The 18179-nt window shown below is 39.0% G+C and overlaps 1 protein-coding gene across 4 annotated transcripts in view; it reads right to left on the bottom strand.

The window, feature by feature from the left end:
• RBMS3 (RNA binding motif single stranded interacting protein 3) overlaps positions 1–18179 on the bottom strand; it is a 651451-nt gene that overhangs the window by 547153 nt on the left and 86119 nt on the right. For all 4 annotated transcript variants that reach the window (XM_088521153.1, XM_088521151.1, XM_088521150.1 and 1 more), the window contains exon 3: positions 6123–6191. In XM_088521153.1, coding sequence (XP_088377279.1) covers positions 6123–6191 — 69 coding nt within the window. The remainder of the gene's footprint in view (positions 1–6122; positions 6192–18179) is intronic.

The raw sequence follows: 18179 nt of genomic DNA on the forward strand, positions 1-18179 counted from the left end.
CAAATGTTATGAAAGATGAGACATGCAAGGAAAACCTCCATCTATTAGTCAGGGTTGAACTCAATTTGGCTACACAGTAGTCTTTGCAAATGGTAGACAAAATACCACAAAACTATAATATCTGTGTTATTATATACATAGCATATGCCACATTAAAACAAGATTCTGAGTATTGACCACAAACATTTGTGTTTGTCAAACCTTCCATGAAAACTTAGAAGTGTAATATAATTCTCCTTAATATGTAATGTCTTCTTGCAAGAAGACTTTTACTACCCCAAACTTGCTTCTGCAAGGCACTGCCTCCACCTCAAAAAGAAGTGGAATGAATCACTCAAGGTAAGACCTGAACTAAAGCTTGTTGTGTGAGACCATATGACAGTGTGCCAAAATTAGACCTCTTCCACATTCCATGTTTAATTTTCTAAGGTGATTTAAAAACACACATATTTAGCATCAAAATGCTAGGAGAACTGACCTCAAATGTTGTCAAATGATTATGATGTACAGTGCAGAGGTATGCACAGTCCTGAAAAGATATATTACAGAAAGAAGGTATTCAGGGACCTTACACTCACAATTTACCGCAAAATTGACAAATTTCCCCTCATTAACTCTGATCAAGTCAACTGAATTTTGCTAGAGATTTTTTTTGGTTAAATGCCAAGTGCCAGGAGGCAGCAACATATTTCTATAGTTTGGGATACCTGGCCTGCTTCTGGAAAGTTGCCAGATTTCGTTTGACCTTATAATAAGGTTTAACCCTGGTAGTTGGACTAAGTCATTCTCATTCAGATGAGCAGACCAGTAAAGCTCAAACCTAGGTCAATAGTGAAGGAATGTTGTTGCCATTTGACAGCTGCTCAGTGGCTCTGGGAAAATTGTTGGTGTTTTCAGTCTATTTTCTAGTGGACAGGCAGTTAACCTGAAGCTCGCTGCCGCAGTTTGCAGAGCTCAGCGGAAAAGCAAATGTACGAGTCATCAGGGAGACAATGACTTTCTCAATATCAACTTCTCCAGATCATACTTGAGCCTCTGAACAAGAAACCAACCAAACAAGAAAGAACCATAGCCAAGTACAGGAAACTCTGCAGAAATTTAGCCTGGGCATCTTCCACTAGTTTAAAAGTCATCTCCCAGGAATGCATCTTCAGAGCCATCACTAACAAGTGCTCCAAGAGACTTGATGTGCAGGTAACATACCAGATCCCATAAAGGGAGCTCAGTTCCCCATCTCCCTGCTCTAACAAACCGTGAATTCCACCTTCAGGTCTCCTTTATTTTGGATGCAAACAGGATTTAATAATCCCAGCTACTAAAATTGATACTACCCATTCTGTGAAACTGTCCCAGCTGCAACCTGCAGCCATACTTGCCATAGTTTCTTAAAACTAAATTAACACACTAAACTCTGGTACTGAATAAACCATCATAAGGTTTGTTTTGACCTCATCTGTTGTGACAGAGGCTGCTAAATTATCGAAGACATAATTATGCCCATCAGTAAGTTACTGTTGCAACACCTATACAGAAAAACTACAAGGCCAAAAGGCAAGGCCAGCCAAACGGTCTGGAGAGTGCAGGTAAAGTAGAAGAGTGATGTTGTTTATACTGAAATGACACTCTCCTGGAAGTCAAAATGTGCAAATACCTACCCTCAATGAAGCAGCTGCCACAGAGAAGCAGAGATATTATCACTCATCTCAGTGACTCATAGCTTCCGCCTCCTTTTCTGGGCTTTCTATGATGCCAGTCATGAAAGAGGCTGTATAATAAATACACATGCTCAACATATTCAATTAGGAACACATTTTTGCAGATTCCAGAAGCTCCAGTACCAAGAGACAGCCTATTTTGAAGTTGAATCCTACACTGAATATTAACATTCACTGCCTGTACCAATTCTTTCAAGAAAGCTGCCAAACAGTGGGTACTAAAATACAGTACTTAGCTCTTTAAGAGAAGGATATCAAAAAGAAAAACAAAAGTACAAACATACACACACATCCTGACCTCAAGTGAGGCACTGATATCGAATTCAACAATGGACAAAGCTCTGATGATCTGCAAGAAAGCAAGAGGCCTACATGACAAACCCCAAGCAATAGTTCTGTAACAACGCAGCAGCAGAGCCAGACAGAGGAACATCATGGAAGTTCAGCTGAGAATCCTCTTTTCTCTTGGCCACTGGACACCATTTCACTGTCTACATTTTTCTTCATAAGACTACAAACTAATTGGGGGAAGAGAGAAGAGATGCTTAAGTGTTCTATTACTTTTAAATCAAAGACATACAAAATACTCTGCAGGCTTGCTTAGCACATAATACTAGAGATGTGTTCATATCATTTATGTACACATCCAGGGATGTGTTCATATCTAGGGACATGCCTGCTAGCAATCCCTGTGCTAGGGATATTGTCCTGAGATGCTGGCCAGCAGGGGTGACTGAATGGTCTGACCTGACCAAGCAGCTGGGGTGCTCACGCAAGAGGGGAGGCAGCTGATCTCAGCGACACAGAGGAAAGGTATCACTGTCCTCTATTTGTGGCATAAAGGCATTTATTTGTAAGACCTGTTAAGGAACTACCCGCATTCACTTATGGTCAGCAGATGTGTAGGCATGTTTAGGAAAGCTGATTCTTCTCTCTCTTTTTTTTTTAATTTTAAAAAAAGGACATTTCACCATCGATTGCATCCTCCAATGACTCAACCTTCAGCAGCCCTTTAAAATACTGCCTTTTATTTTCCTGTGTTTATTAAGAAACAGAATCAGGAGTATTTTGCTTCATTTTTACATCTGCATTGGCCATACCGTTGCAATAGTAACTAACACATAGCTCTCAAATCATTACTAGCTGAGTGACTTGTTAAATGCTGAAACTGCTTCTAAGGACCTATGACATGAGAACTCCCTTGTATCCTGCTCTGCCCATACACACAAAACCCCCACAAGGGACACACTGGCTTGCAAGTCTTCATGTGCCTTCACTATAAAACAGACTGCTTTGGCTGCCTTCCCATGTAGCAGGAAGATCACATAAGAAATCAGCTATATCATCACGCCTGATAAAGTGCCACCTTCTCCTTCATTATCATCAGCAGGAACAGGCAACTGTACTTCAGGAAGCACCTAGGTTTCAGAGCACCACAGAAGGACTAAATTCACCTCTGAGCTCCTAACGAGATTGCTGAAGACTTCTTCACACATTAAGAGACATCACTAGCCAGGAAAGGCTGCCTAACCTTAGCACATTAAAATCATCTTGTCCTTGATTTCCTCCCACAGGCAGGTTTAATGCAGCTGGAGGTGCTGGGGTCCAACATGAACTTGGGCTACCAATTCAGAAGCTGAGATTTGGTTTGGTTTCCCTGCCCTCCTTCCCTCCCCCTCCAATCCTTTAATTAAAATCATTAATTCCTTGGCTCCAAAAGATCAACCTTTTCAAGTACAGGCTTCTTATTCTGACAGAGAAATTCAGACATACCAAAAAAAAAGCTAGCTTGAAGCAGATAGTAATGCCACTTTCCTTGGGCAGCTAGAAGGAACATCTTAATCAGCTCTGAAGACACCTCCCCTGCAGCAAGACACTTGCCCAGGCTCAAGGGGTAAGGGAGAGGGAGAAAAAAAAAAAACCCTCTGAAGAACCTCACATTAAAAAAAAAAAAAAAAAAAAAAAAAAAAAAAAAAAAAAAGAGAGAGAGAGAGAGAGAACTGAGCACACAAATTCCACATGTCCATGACAGCAATGAGTTAATAGAAACTTATTAAAAGCCTTTCCCAGATAGCATGAGATAAACACACTTCAGCTTATCCACTACAAAATATAAGCATGTCTGGGTAGCACAAAGCAAAACAAGTCAGTGAAAAATATGTTATTTTCAGTGACTCACTGACCCCACCTGAAGAACCCTTTCAAATCTCTCACCCAATGGATCTTCAAGCTTCACATAGATAGAGGAAATGAAAAAAAGAAAACTTGAGGGAGGGAAAGAGGAAATCAATTTAACTTTTAACATTTCTTAGATGCATCAAAGGTCTCAGCCATGTAGTTCTATTAGATTTCTATGCGGATTTTTGTAAGATGTACATGGAAAAGCCTTCTCCGCATTCACTGCATGAGACTGAAGAATATGCAGACAATATGAATTTGAACTTTAATCTTTTTCTTTCTTGAAAAGCCATCTTCAGAAGCGTTTAAATAAACTATACATAGATGCTGGCAAGTTACAAGAGTGAATACAAATCTCTGATCCAATACAAATATTTTGCCGCTCATGAGAGCTCACAATCAGCTCATGAGAGCTCACAGCCATATTTAGGACTTCCAGACTGAACTGCAGCATGGTTGTACATCCTCACCGTTGGTACTAGTGTTTGTAATATGCACAAGGCAAGTTTATAAGCTTATTAAGCCTCAAACACAGAAGACAAAAGCTTACAATAAACAAGGATGAAAGGATTGGAGTGCAAATGGCAAGGAAGATGAGATTAAAGTGTGTGGGGTGCAACACAGGTGGAAGAGAACTACCACGGGCATGTTTTAATACATTATTGTAATGTTCATTCCTGCAGATGCTGGAAGATCTAGACATACTTTCAAACAACATTCCTGATAGTTAATCCCTCAACTCTACCAGCAATTTGACAGGGTTGTAACACTACAAACAATCTTTATTATGTACTTATCTTTCCCCTCCCTCCCCAAAAGGAAAATCAAGTGCACAGAGTGTAAAGTGCATTTCATATGATTTGTCAGGATGATCTCCTCCTGACTTAGGAATGCATCTCCCATTAACATTAATGGACAACGCAGACATGCAGAAAAAGGGAATCGTCATTTCTGCTTGGGCTTTGTATATACGAGTGGAACTCCATGCACTTTTTCCTGTCCATTATATCATCCCCTAGGGTGGGGGAACAGTAATAGCCAGTGAAAAGAACTATTATGCCTGCATTATTCTTTCTTTTCCCATCAGAGAAGATTCACCACACACACGCGCACAAAAAAAAGAGAATAGACAATGCTAAAATCTTAACAGGCAGAAAGACCATGCTTTTATATGGAGAAGAGGAATAAGTCTCTTAATAAAATACTGAGCAAAAATAGAAATATTTAGTAGTACCGTAAGAATGGTGGAATACGTAGCCTAGATTCAATAAAGTATTTATGCACCTTCTTTCCCATCCCAGCTTGAACACAGATGAAATTCAGAGTTACTCTGGCTTCAGTCTTCAATTCTCAGTTCCCCCTTTCTCCCACCCTTCTCTTCCAAACACTAAAACCACATCATAAGTGGTAATGTATACGTACATGCTTCATTAAAAAAAAAAAAAAAAAAGGCACACACACACCCCTATCAGGTCAGTAATTTGTTCACTAATGTAACTGCATTTTTAAAAAAAAAAAAAAAGAGATGACAAAGGGAAAAAGAGGTTATGGAAAAGTAAATACAATCATTATTGAGTGAATGCTTAAAGAGTTTTAAAACAGGAAGTTGCTTTAGTTGAAATACCTTTCTGTTTGATTAAAGCAAGCCGTATGCTTGCATAGTCAAAAACAGTCCTTTTATGATAAACCAAGGGAAATATTTAATCACATGCACTTTTTTAAAAATAAAGAATTATATCATTAAATTAAAATCCATGTTTATTCCTATCACTACAACTTTTTAACTTCAGTTTGGTTTTTATACATTTCCTTGAAAGTTTTGGACACCTTAACCATTTCACAGCTCATCATTTTAAGCAGTACAAGATAGGTGTGGGAGACCTGAATTCACTCATTCCCAAAGAGCATCAGGCAAATTCCCTTCCAGCTTAAATGCCAAAATGCAATAGATATGGGGATCCTGCCACAATAACCACCCACAAGCAGCGTCCCCAGCAACCTATGAGGCGGCACCACCGCATCAGAGGAGTCACCGGGGCACAAGCCCTTCCACAAGGGCCAACTGCATCCAACATTTACCAGGACAACCTGTAACAACTTTGGAGATCAGCACGACTCTAGCTGGGCTAGTGCAGCCAAATTATACTCTCAGACCCTCTTGCAGATTCATTTTAAAAGGCAGCATGTGTGACCCCGAGCTTCGTATCCTTGTTGACAAGGACATATTACCTGATGTGGCTGTGAACTGGACCATCTGCTATAGGAAGGAGCACCTGAAGTCTTGTTGGCTGTAGTTCTCTGCAAAATAAAAAGAACAGACTTGTCAAGCATTCAGTGATATCTCAGTCCATTTTGCCAATCAGTTATTTAACTATCCATGGTAGAATTCTCCAAACAAATAAAAAGCTTCAAAACAAAGAAACAGTAAGCATAATACAAACTATAATATAGTAACATTTGGCCATGGACATAAAATAAATAAAGGTCTTGGATCTCATATTCTGATTTTTCACTTCAACTTCCACGTCACCTATACCACCAATGTAAATGCACAGTCTGGCACTAGTATTTTTATCAAATCCTGGGTCCTAACCTTAACTAGAACTTCAGAGCACTATTCTTGGACCAGTTTTCAATAAAAAGAGCTCTAAAATACATCTGAACACAGAAGGACATTAAAAGTTTTGTCTGCATGGCTGTAGAAGTTGTATGTGTTTTGTTCCCTCCTAATTGAATTCATGATGATGTTACATTGAAAACCTAATATGCAGTTTATTTAAAGCTATTCTTACCTCTCAAAAAATAAGCAAAACTGTTCTTTCTGGATCACTTCACCTTACTCAGAAATGGAACTTTGATATTTTTGGAATTGGTAATACAAAAAGATTACTTATTCACAAACTTCTCTTTGAGGAAAAAAAACAGTCTCCTATGATTTGTCCCTGTACTCTTCCTCCCCCTCGCCCCTTTATTCTTAAGCACTAAGGAAAGAATCAATATCATTAGAAGACAGGTATGTGGCATTTATAATCAAACTGACAATTTTAGTACAGAAGAATCAAATGCAATATGGCTTCTAGTCAAATGCCCCCATTAATTTTAATTTATGCTTGTCCTCAGTTTCAAAACTATTTTTGATCATGAACTTTGATGCAATTTACTCTGATTTAGGCGAATGACCTGGATGAAGGCACAGAGTGCTCCCTCAGCTAGTTTGCTGATGACACGAAACTGGGAGGAGTAGCCGATACCCCAGAGGGCTGCGCTGCCATCCAGAGGGACCTGGACAGACTGGACAACTGGGCGGTGAAAAACCTCATGAAATTCAACAAGGCCAAGTGCAAGGTCCTGCACCTGGGGAGGAATAACACCAGACACCAGTACAGGCTGGGGACCGACCTTCTGGAGAGCAGCTCTGCAGAGAGGGACCTGGGTGTCATGGTGGATGACAAGTTGACCATGAGGCAGCAGTGTGCCCTCATGGCCAAGAAGGCCAATGAGGTCCTGGAGCGCGTTAAGAAGAGCATCTCCAGCAGGTCGAGGGAGGTGATCCTGCCCCTCTACTCAGCCCTGGTGAGGCCGCATCTGGAGTATTGTGTCCAGTTCTGGGCTCCACAGTACAAGAGGGATGTGGAGCTGCTGGAGAGAGTCCAGCGCAGGGCTACAAGGATGATCAGGGGCCTGGAACATCTGCCCTGTGAGGAGAGGCTGAGGGAGCTGGGCCTGTTCAGCCTGGAGAAGAGAAGGCTGAGAGGGGATCTAATCAGTGTATATAAGTACCTCAAGGGAGGGAGTCCAGAGGACGGTGCTGGTCTCTTTTCAGTGGTGGCCACTGATAGGACTAGAGGAAATGGCCGGAAACTGAAACACCAAAAATTCCATAGGAACTTAAGGAAAAATTTCTTAACAGTGAGGGTGACAGAGCACTGGAACAGGCTGCCCAGAGAGGTTGTGGAGTCTCCTTCTCTGGAGATCTTCAAAACCCGCTTGGATGCAGTCCTGTGCCACATGCTTTAGGTGTCCCTGCGTATGCAGGGGGGTTGGACTAGATGATCTCTAGAGGTCCCTTCCAACCCTAAGCATTCTATGATTCTATGAAAGCCCACAGTAAGCCAGTCCCTCATTTCTATGTGAATTTAGTGTTTCTGAAAGCAATCTGCAAGCAAATATTATAGTTTGTAAATCCAGGTGTAATAGAAGCTTTGAGACTCTTAATCACACGTGACAATAAGGCTACCTATACTCGGAATATAAACTAGTCTTGAGTTACCTGCACACAAAATCTGAATTTAAACAGGCATCCCAGACATGAGATAATAATTTATCAGTACATTATGTCACCAGCAGGATGCTAATAGGGAGGTCAGATTCATATTTGAACCATATGGACACAGAAAAAAATGTAAGTAAATCAATCCATGTGAAATTTATACCACAACATAGTATACTCTTTGTAAGTAGGAAAATAAATAGCTTATGGCTTTTAACACCCAAGGATATTTAACATTTCTATGCCAATTATAGCCACCAGGGCTTATACATCATTACATATTCTAGAGGAACTAGCATCTCATTTCCACTAATGGAAAACAGTCACTGATGTAATTGCACGTTTGTATTAGTCTATCAAAGTAAGTTATTTTACAAATTTAATTATTAGCCATACCGTATAGTGTGCTTAGCTTCTAATGGGCACCCTTGGAAGTATAAGGTTTTTTTTTAATAAACAGACATGCAATGCAACAGAACAACAACAGTTTCTTTTGATAAAAACTTCAAAAGAGACAAAATGCACTCAAGGTTGATCTTCGCTTTCTGAAAACTTATGAAAACTATCTCCCTCTGCTTCAGAAGGGAGAATGGGAATCCATGAATAACAAGATAACTGAAGCTTTTATGGAAGCATCTGGAAGCAGTTTTTCATCAAAATATCTTTCCATGAGCACTTTTCTTAGGAAAAAGAGGGGGGAAAATGCTTTTAGTATCTTTGGAAAGAAGCTGCATATCACGCCTACCTAAGCGGTGTTTGGTTTCTTTCCTCACTCCAATTCCTTCCCCATCAGCAGGCATTTTTTCCTCTATGGCAAACCACTCTTCTAAACCCTTCCACTTCCATTGGAAGCACATCCCATAGATGGGATCCCATAAAGAAACAGTACTGCAATATTACAAAAAAAACAACAGCAGGGCCCTTTCCAGGCCAGACAGCAAATTAATACCTCCAGACACAGCCACATAACACTCATCTACAGCCACTGTTTACAAAGTGTAAAGGGCCAGAGTCTCACTTAGATGCTGACCTGCATCTTCTAATTGCAGTAGGAGTCAAGTACTTAAAAATATTTGCGATAACAGAAATAAGATAGGTCTAAATTACTTCAGCATCTACTTTTCCTGTCCTCCCAGACCTTTTAATTCCATTCATATATCACTGAATGGGATCACTTGTGTATAGCAATCAAAATATTAAGTTATAGTCAAAGAGTTTACACTGTTAACATGCACATGAGCCTCCACATTGTATCACATGGAGTAGATCTTGAAAGATGTGGAAAATATTTCTCTCCAAGCTTCTTGACGAGTTGTAAAGAGCCACCATGAATACCTGAAGGCTAGACCACATTTCCTGGTTATCCCAGGGCTTACACCACATGAGCCAGGTGATTTTAAAAAAAGAAAAAAAAGTAGAATCAATCAGAATTAGACAATTACCTACCTCCAGGAGCTTGGCGCTTCATGCCTAGCAGCCAAGACCTCAACCCAGACCACAGCCTCTCCTCAATGTATGGTTTTTGTATGCAACCACCACCACACAGGAGACATCAAAGCATTGTATTTTCACTAGGCATTTTATCAGGGAGTACCCAGTCTGTACTCAGCTCCTAAACCACTTCCCTTTCTTCAGTCCAAGCCATCTTTCATAACACAATCCAAATGGAAAAGCCAGACTTGGGAAACAGTCAATCGTATGCAACTACTACACCTCTCCCCTCCCCAACTATTAAAAACTAATTAGGACAGGCTGTTCTAATTAGCTGCTCAGCCAAGCTGTTCTCATATAGTCACCCCCTCACTGCCCCCACCTGTGAGGAGGGTTGAGTTCACACAGCTGCAGGTGACCACCTGTCTCCTCAAAAAAGCAGGGAACTTCTGCTGAAAAATTCAGAAAAGCACCATACTTCTCACAGTAAATGGTATTTCTGGAGGCGATAAAGCTGCCAAGTGGGCATGCGTTTACCTGAGCTGGAAGGTATGGACAGGAAGGAAAATAAAAGAGAAGAAAACTGGTGTTCTGTATTTGTGTGAAAGCTGCCATGTGGGTGCAGGTTGCGTGTGTGGAGCGCGTGTGACTCCACGCAGCCAGGCTCGCACACAGGCCTGGATGGGACAACTGGGGATCAAACTCCAGGCTGGCTCCAGTGAGAACATAAAACAAGTACTTTTCATGGCAATAAAGTGGCCTAGCCAGAGAAAGACCAAACAGTGTGGTGGTGTATGCTCAAAGCTGCTATTTTATACACAATTCACAAGAAAAGTGTGTTTTCTGAGAAAACACATGCTATTCAACAAAATACTATAGCAAAAAAAAAAAAAAAAAAGAACAGAAGAAACTTTTTGTAGACTATAGGCTCTACAGCCCATCCTTCTGATGTTGAAATCTGAGCATGGCTCTGCAGGAGAGTTTATCAAATTACATGTTATTATTTTTACTCTTGGGTTGGGGCTATTGATGACTATATACAGGGAAGCCAAGATTACCAAGATTACATACAGTCCGTAAACAATTTCTTAACCAGTCAATGAGAGCTTCAACATAAGGTCAGACTTCAAATTACTAAATAAAAGAAAAAGTGTCACTACTCTGGCAGTATTTCAAAAAGAAGAAAAAAAAATGTAGATTTTCTGATATCAAGATTAAAGTATATAATGTGTTCTACAGCAAATCATACTTATAAAGCTTTCTGATGGGCATGGCATGGCAATTCATCCCACTTAGCTTGGAAAAGTATCTTAACGATGGGATGAATTACCCTCTGCTCATATTATGATGGCTCATATTAGATGAAAAGAAATCTACCCACATTCTCCTACCAAGAGACCTAAGTAAATTGTCTTCTCTTAGGTTTTAGAGGGTTATGATCATAGAAAACTTGCTATGTAACAGGAGTAACTTTGAACTGATTTATGAACTCCAACAAAGATTTTTAGTCTTTCAAATACATCTCGCTGCTAATGACTGGGAGTACTGTCTTGACTTTCAGGACTCACAATTTTTGGGCTGGGAAATAAGGGGAGAGAAGATTTTTGTTTGTAAAGAGAGATATATAATGTGAAAGTTAAAGGAAGGTAATAATACTACCCATTTAATGATGTAAATTTTTTTTTTTTTTTTCTTTCTGAGGGAAAAACTACCTGGATTTATACCAGTCCTTCTTTAAGAACAGTTATATGTTATACTGCCACTTCCTGGACTCTACAGATCTGTCCCCTAAACTTTTGCAAGCATTCAGGCGATATCTTGTTCACTAGTTTTATTGGAGATTTTGCTCACTTAAAGACTTTAGGATCTAGCTTTTTTTATGCAAAGGCTGACATCAGACTCGGGATTATTTAGCACTGTGCAATATCTAGATGACATTTTTTGTATTATTTGCCATGGATTTTTCCTAGTTTTTCCCTAAACTCAAAAGTTCCTTTGCTGAACAAAGTAATAATAATAAAAAATAATATAACATCTTACAGCACTGAAGTTCTTTCTCTGAAGCTTTCTTTAGACAAGCTAAACATTTTGTATGTCTGTGACTTTTGCAAGAAAGAACCAATAAAGCTATGTTAAAAAGGAGCACTTTTCAATGTCTACTTACTGGCTTGTTTTATTTTATTTAACAGCAGGAGTTTAACAAGAAACACAAGTGAATATAAAAACTTGAACCTCTAATACTATCAATAGCTATAACATCTCTTATCACTCTCAAGAAACAAACAGTAGGTAAAGTCCTTTTGCCATTATCCTCAGGGTCTTTTTTTTTCTTTTTATTTAATTGAGTCTACTAGTTTTTCCAACAACAATGCAATATAGAAGATGACAAGCTATTCATTTAAATCATAAGTTAAATAAAAAGTGGCAGCTTTTCTGATCAAAAACAGTGATTAAATGAATTACAAAGTTGGAAATTTGGAACAACAGTATCTCTTGAAACAATATAGATTTCACACGTAAATAAATCCATCCTTTTCTCTGGTCTGGCTCAAGTCACTCATAAGTAAGGTAAGAGCCATCACATCGCTAAATGTTAACTAAATCCTCCATGACTTTTTCTCATTAATATAATCTCAGCAGATCAGAGGAGGCAGCTCAGTGGAAAGGGTCTCTCTGTGTCTCAGATCTGGTATCACAGCACGCTCCATGGTGATGGCAGACCCCACTAAACTGTTCATTACAGAGTCACCAATGAAGCTGTCATACCATAAAAGCTCACGATTTCTTGCTCCCTTCAGAACATCTCTATTTTCAACAATACCAACATGTTGCTTGGGATTCACAGTTAATGATACTTTGGACATTACAACAAAGGTTACAACTAAACAAATTCTTAAGACTTTAAAGATTCATGATTTCTTCAAGGGCTACACAGGTAAAATTAATTTTCTGGTGCTCTTTCATCACACTAAAATATCACCAAAACCTCCTAGGATACAACCTAGTTTGTACCGATATCTAGCCATATGAATTTCCAGAGCCATGGATTTTTTTTCTTCAGAAAGTTACAGGAAGACGTGGAAAATCAGATTAGTAACAGAAACATCTTTCCCATTATAGTTAGGCAGCAGTGTTTAACACTCCATGAAGAACGTTGCTAATCGTGGGCTTTGAACATAGAGGAAAGTAAAGTGGTGTTGACAGTGGTGGGACATGAGATGACAGTAGGGTATTCTCTTCCATGTAAACGGTGCACTGGGCAATCCTGAATGAGCAGCATATTTCAAAGTGACATTGTTTTGCAGCAAAGACGTTGCTGGAGAATCTTCAAGTAACTTGTCCCTCAGATATGTAACATCAAGAAAAAAAAGCATTAAAAAGCAGCAGAGCATTATAGCTAGATACAATGGTCACGAGGTAAAATGTAGCGGACTTACGGAAGGTAAAGTTTGTAAGATGTAAATAAAAAAAGTGTGTACTGGGAAAATTAGAAAAAGGTCTCTTTGCTTAAGATTGTTGCACAATGTCATCAGGGATTACTTCCTCTAGCTTACAGAAATCAATGTTATGACAGGAAGAGACAGAGCAGGAGAGATATTGACTGAGCTGTCAACCATACGAGTGCATCTCTGTGGACCAGTGGGTTTGGGCTTTGATGAGGCGAATGCATTTGGTGGTCCCTTTTATAGGAACTCAGGCACTCATTCACACTACTCAGTTGCATTTTACACCCACTGTCTATTTTTGCTTATCAACATAGCGACTCGTAACTGTTGTGGTGCAATTGTCAAAAGTAATATAATTCATCTATCACTCACCTCAAAAGCTGATTCTTGACAGTTTAGCAATTTGGCATGGTTCTTAACCATGATGGGCCTGTCCTGACACTTCTAACCCCACACTTTTCTCTGTTTGACCACTCCTGTTCACTAATTTAATACAGATATTTTGTCATTCTGGAGGAATAAAAGACTTCAAAAGCAAAGCTTGTGATGAAAATATTCTCGGTAACAATTTTATAGTATAAAATATTTTCAATTACCAAGGAGAAGTTTTGTGTTTATCAAAAGATAGCTTCACTTCAGGGCCTCCCATTCCTACTTGACTGTCAAAATTAATAATGAATTTGAAATTTCAAGATGCATGTTTAAGTGAGGATAAAGTCCATGAGTTTTTTTTTTTTTCAGCACAAAACAAATAAAATTGGTATTAGAGATTTCACTAACCGTCCCAAAATCAGGTCTACCTTGCAAGACCTGTCTGGTTAAGCTCTAGCCAACAATGTTGTATCCATTAATTCCTTCTTGATTTTCATTTCTACTGGCCAGCTAAACTGCAGTGTTGAACCATCTGAACCACAGACAAGCTGGACAACTATCAACACAGTTCATGACATGAATCTTTCCTATAATTTTAATATGCCAAAAGGACTTCTCATCTCTATGGGGCTGCTACATAGACTGCTGTACAGTCAGCATTTTGTCCCCAAGATGGAGAGTTTGGAGATAAGGTGCAGAGAGATTAAAGACCCTCATAAACCTTCAAGGGTTCCAGATGGAGCTGGCATAATGCAGACATCCTTGACCCATTATAAAGAAATTATAAGAAATTCACCTGAGTTACAAACAAAACAAAAACATAGAATATGGAAACGTGCAATGCTTTGAGGTCAAGAACCCTCCTATGCACTAAAGAGGATTGAGAGCACATCACAGTCATAGGAGAGAGAAGATAGTCGGAAAGTGGATTTTTCGAAGTTAGTGATTGCTCTTGTGGAAAAAAAAAAAGACTACAAGGTGTGAAACAAGTATTGTATTGTGTTGAACGATGACCAGTGGGTAACTTGAAACAATCAGTCAGGGAACGTGACTGTATTGATATTTCCATACAATTACTCCTACTGAAAGACTGAACAATGAAATAGAAGATCCATTATCAGGAGAACTCGAATGAACATAAGACAACTTTTATATCCTTTAGTCTTTCACCATTTTTCCTGATTAAATGAAAAGCTGAAGTTGAAGTAGTTGTAGGGAGGAAACAAACTATAAAAAAGACAGTCTTGTTATGGCAGATGGTGGAATAGGATCAGCTTTGCAGAAGTGAATGAAGTAGCTTTCTTTGGAAGTTTACACAGGTCTGTAAAAATGGAATTATTTTTAATTAGGTTAATGGGAATATGTTGATTTAAGATGAGGGAATAACATCAGAAGCCTAAAAAGATACCCCCTGTAGTGAAAGCTATTATCATCCAAGAACAAATGTGAGAAATAGATCTGTCCTGTTTTAAAAAAAAAATACAAGCGATAACAGAATCTTTGAGGAATATCAGGTCTGAGGTGCTAAAAGATAACAAAGTGGCCACGCAGAAAACTGACACTAAGTAGGAAACCTTCAGGGATAGGCTAAGGAGAGCAGCAAAGAATGTATGAACTGCAATATAAAAACAATCAATGTTTTCATGAAGATGGTGGCGAATCTTCCCTTCCTTTATCAATGTTCATCAAAGGTAATATGAATTTAGAATTAAGCTTACATCAGGTATCATAATAAAGCTGAAACAGACAACAAGAGCTTTGATAAGACAATGCAAAAGGTAATACTTACAGAAACTAAAATAAAAGAGAGCATGAATTATATGTACTAAGGAGACCATTTTACATGTATTTGAGAGGAAAGGACATGAATTATGGAGGTTCAGTAATGGAAAAAAAAATTAAAATCTTCAGTTGCAAACAATGCAATCACAGAAAGGTGGAGGAGGTACTTTAATGATCGTGTTAATGGTGAGAGAAAAAAGTGAACAACAAAAGGCTATTTTCTAGATAAATGAGTCATTCTCAGAAGATTCAGATTTTTAAAATGTTCAAAAGACAATTAGACATTCACAAAAAATATTGGCAATTCCTGCTGAATTATTAATACCAGCAAGCAATAGGCTTAGTCAAAAGCTTGACAAGCTGACTTTGAAGATATCACAAAGGAATGGAAAGAGCAAGTCATATTTCCACTTTCAAAATAGGTATATACTGGAAAAGTAAGAATTATTTTTGCATTTCTCCTTATTTCTTCTTCTAACAATCCAACTTCTATATGTTTTTAAGCAGAGGAAATAGTGAGAGACAATGAGTGTTGAGCAAAGAGCATGATGTTCCCTCCCAAGATGAGTCACAAAACAAAAAAATGAAAGCAAGCAATGATTTCAGTTGGGCAATGTCACAAGGAAAAAATGGGGACATAATCACAATTAAGGAGGATTTAGGAGGAATATACCAGTATGGTCGTTGGGCTGCAAGGAGGCAATCTGACATCTCTAATGCCATTCTAGGAAGGTGCAATTGTTTGTCTGAAGCTCAGAAGTTTGACTACCAGTAGAGAATGAAATCTCTGCTCTGTTTAATAGCAGCTCAGCATGAAGGCAGGAAGACATCTTGCCATATCCCTGCGCTTTCTAGAGTGGTCCAGATGCTGTGAAATTCTCAGACCCAAAGGAACTGAAGCAAGCTGCTGCAAATTCTCAGCAAATGGCTGCTGTAAGGGCTGACACGGTAGGAAGCGAAGGATGTTTGAGATCTAAGGACATGGCAAGACAAATCCCAGGAGTATAAAGCCAGGTAAATAGCTGTACGATGATGATATCTTGAATAAGCTTTCTGTCAGTCAAAGACCTTGGGTCACCTTGTGTTTGGTAGCTTAAGCACCTAGTAGCATTATATAATCACGCGAACTTGTGGAAGGAGGAAATGCAGGTATTTGCTCCCCTCATCCTAGTGCTAGTTAATGGGGAATGCTCATTTAGAGAGGGGCTATGCAATCTGACAGCTCCGGCCTCCGCCTGCCTTTCTCTTCCCTGAACAGGAGCCGTGAGGGCGTCTTCCTCGCTGGAGCCCCGCGCCGGCTCCCTGGGCTCAGCACGTTTGCTGTGTGCTCCCTCTCTCCCCCAGCCCCAGGACCGTCACGGCAAGGGGAGAGATGCAACGGCGTGGCTAGAGCAGCAATAACCGAGCGAATACATCATTCGGCTTCTTGAAATGCCCCTCCCTGCCTGATCGAGGCACACCACAGCAATAAATTCTTCTAAGAGCCCTTAAATCTATCACGCTAATTGCTAAATGTGGAGTAGCCATTCATCTTTCCTGATAACACTGTAATGCATGAATTTGCTGTAAATTTTTTTTTATGTTTCCTTATGATTAAAGCATAAAATAAAATAAAATAAAAAGTAACATCACTGTGTCTAGTTTCAGGCTAATGCTTCTTTTTGAAGCATGGAGAGCAGTTCAGGATTGAAACCATGAAGGATAAGGAGAACTGTCAACAGAAAGTGAAGAATATTTCCCTGCTCTATTCACACACATTCTTAGCACTTAAGACCTATTTCTAGACGGTAAAATGAATATATTGCACCCATTTCTTTAGAAATTTCCTAATAACCTTCTCTTTAAATTTCACACTAGAAATCTTAATAAGTCTCTATATATTCATACAGCATACAGAGTAAAGAGAATTGGGCTATATTTTAGCAGATAGTTCAAATATTTTAAAATAATAATATTCTTTTCAGATGGTCAATAAGCAAAAGTGGAAAGACATTTCAAGGAAAACATAAACAATTAGGAGAGGCAAACTCGGGGCCGTGAGCATATCCTTTGTCAACTTGCTTAGTGTACAGTGTACCTTGTCAAATTAAGAAAATTCCAAGTGCATTAGGAAAGGCTGCCCTCTTCAGACAAACTTAATAAAAATAGCAAAAAGAAGCTCTAAGTGACTTTAAGTTGAAATAAAAATGTGATGAAATGAACTGGACAATACTGACATAGCACCAAGTTTCTGCTGTTTAATAGCAGTTTGCTGCTACATAAAGAAAAGAAAATTCTCTTCTTGTCGTTAGCTACATATAATGTGTGTTTGTTCAGACTAACCAAAGATCCAGTTCTTTTACATTTTCTACAAGGATATTAAAGCTTTCATTCATGGACTGAAGCAGAGAGCTGTAACTGATTAACAGAGGCATTGAACCTGAGCTCCTCCTGCACTGTCACTTGGAAAAACCACCCCAGTTGCAGTATGGTGCTTTATCACACAACCCCAGTTGCAGTATGGTGCTTTATCACACAGTAACTTTCATTAAACACGTTAAACTCAATTCTTTTCTCAAACAAAATTTGGGTCTTATATGTATTTTGATCTCCTTAGCCATCCAAAACAGTGAGTGGAAAAATGTTTTTATCCCCACAACTGTTTTTTTTTTTACTTGGTGGCTATTTTTCTTCTCTTCTCCTTAAAACATTCACGAACAAGTAGAAACCTGAGCTTCTTTAACTAGAAAAAGAGTTTTGTTTCCTCATTATTGAGGATCTGAACATCCCTGCAGGAGAAATTGTGGATGTACTTCCCCAGTTATGCTAGTTAGTTATGCTAATAATCAGGAATGCAAACACTGAATTTTCATAAGGATATGACCTGTGTAAAGAAAATAACTACTTTTTCTACTGCTGTAAGCAACAACTTCCAAATTACTGGGGAAGTGAGTTGGACGTAAATATTTTTAATGGACTTCAACTTAAACTGATAGGTGTGTCATG

Source organism: Tinamus guttatus, unplaced genomic scaffold, assembly GCF_059628265.1.
Source record: "Tinamus guttatus ecotype Peru unplaced genomic scaffold, ASM5962826v1 Tinamus_guttatus_pri_ptg000115l, whole genome shotgun sequence".
NCBI classification, from domain to species: domain Eukaryota; kingdom Metazoa; phylum Chordata; class Aves; order Tinamiformes; family Tinamidae; genus Tinamus; species Tinamus guttatus.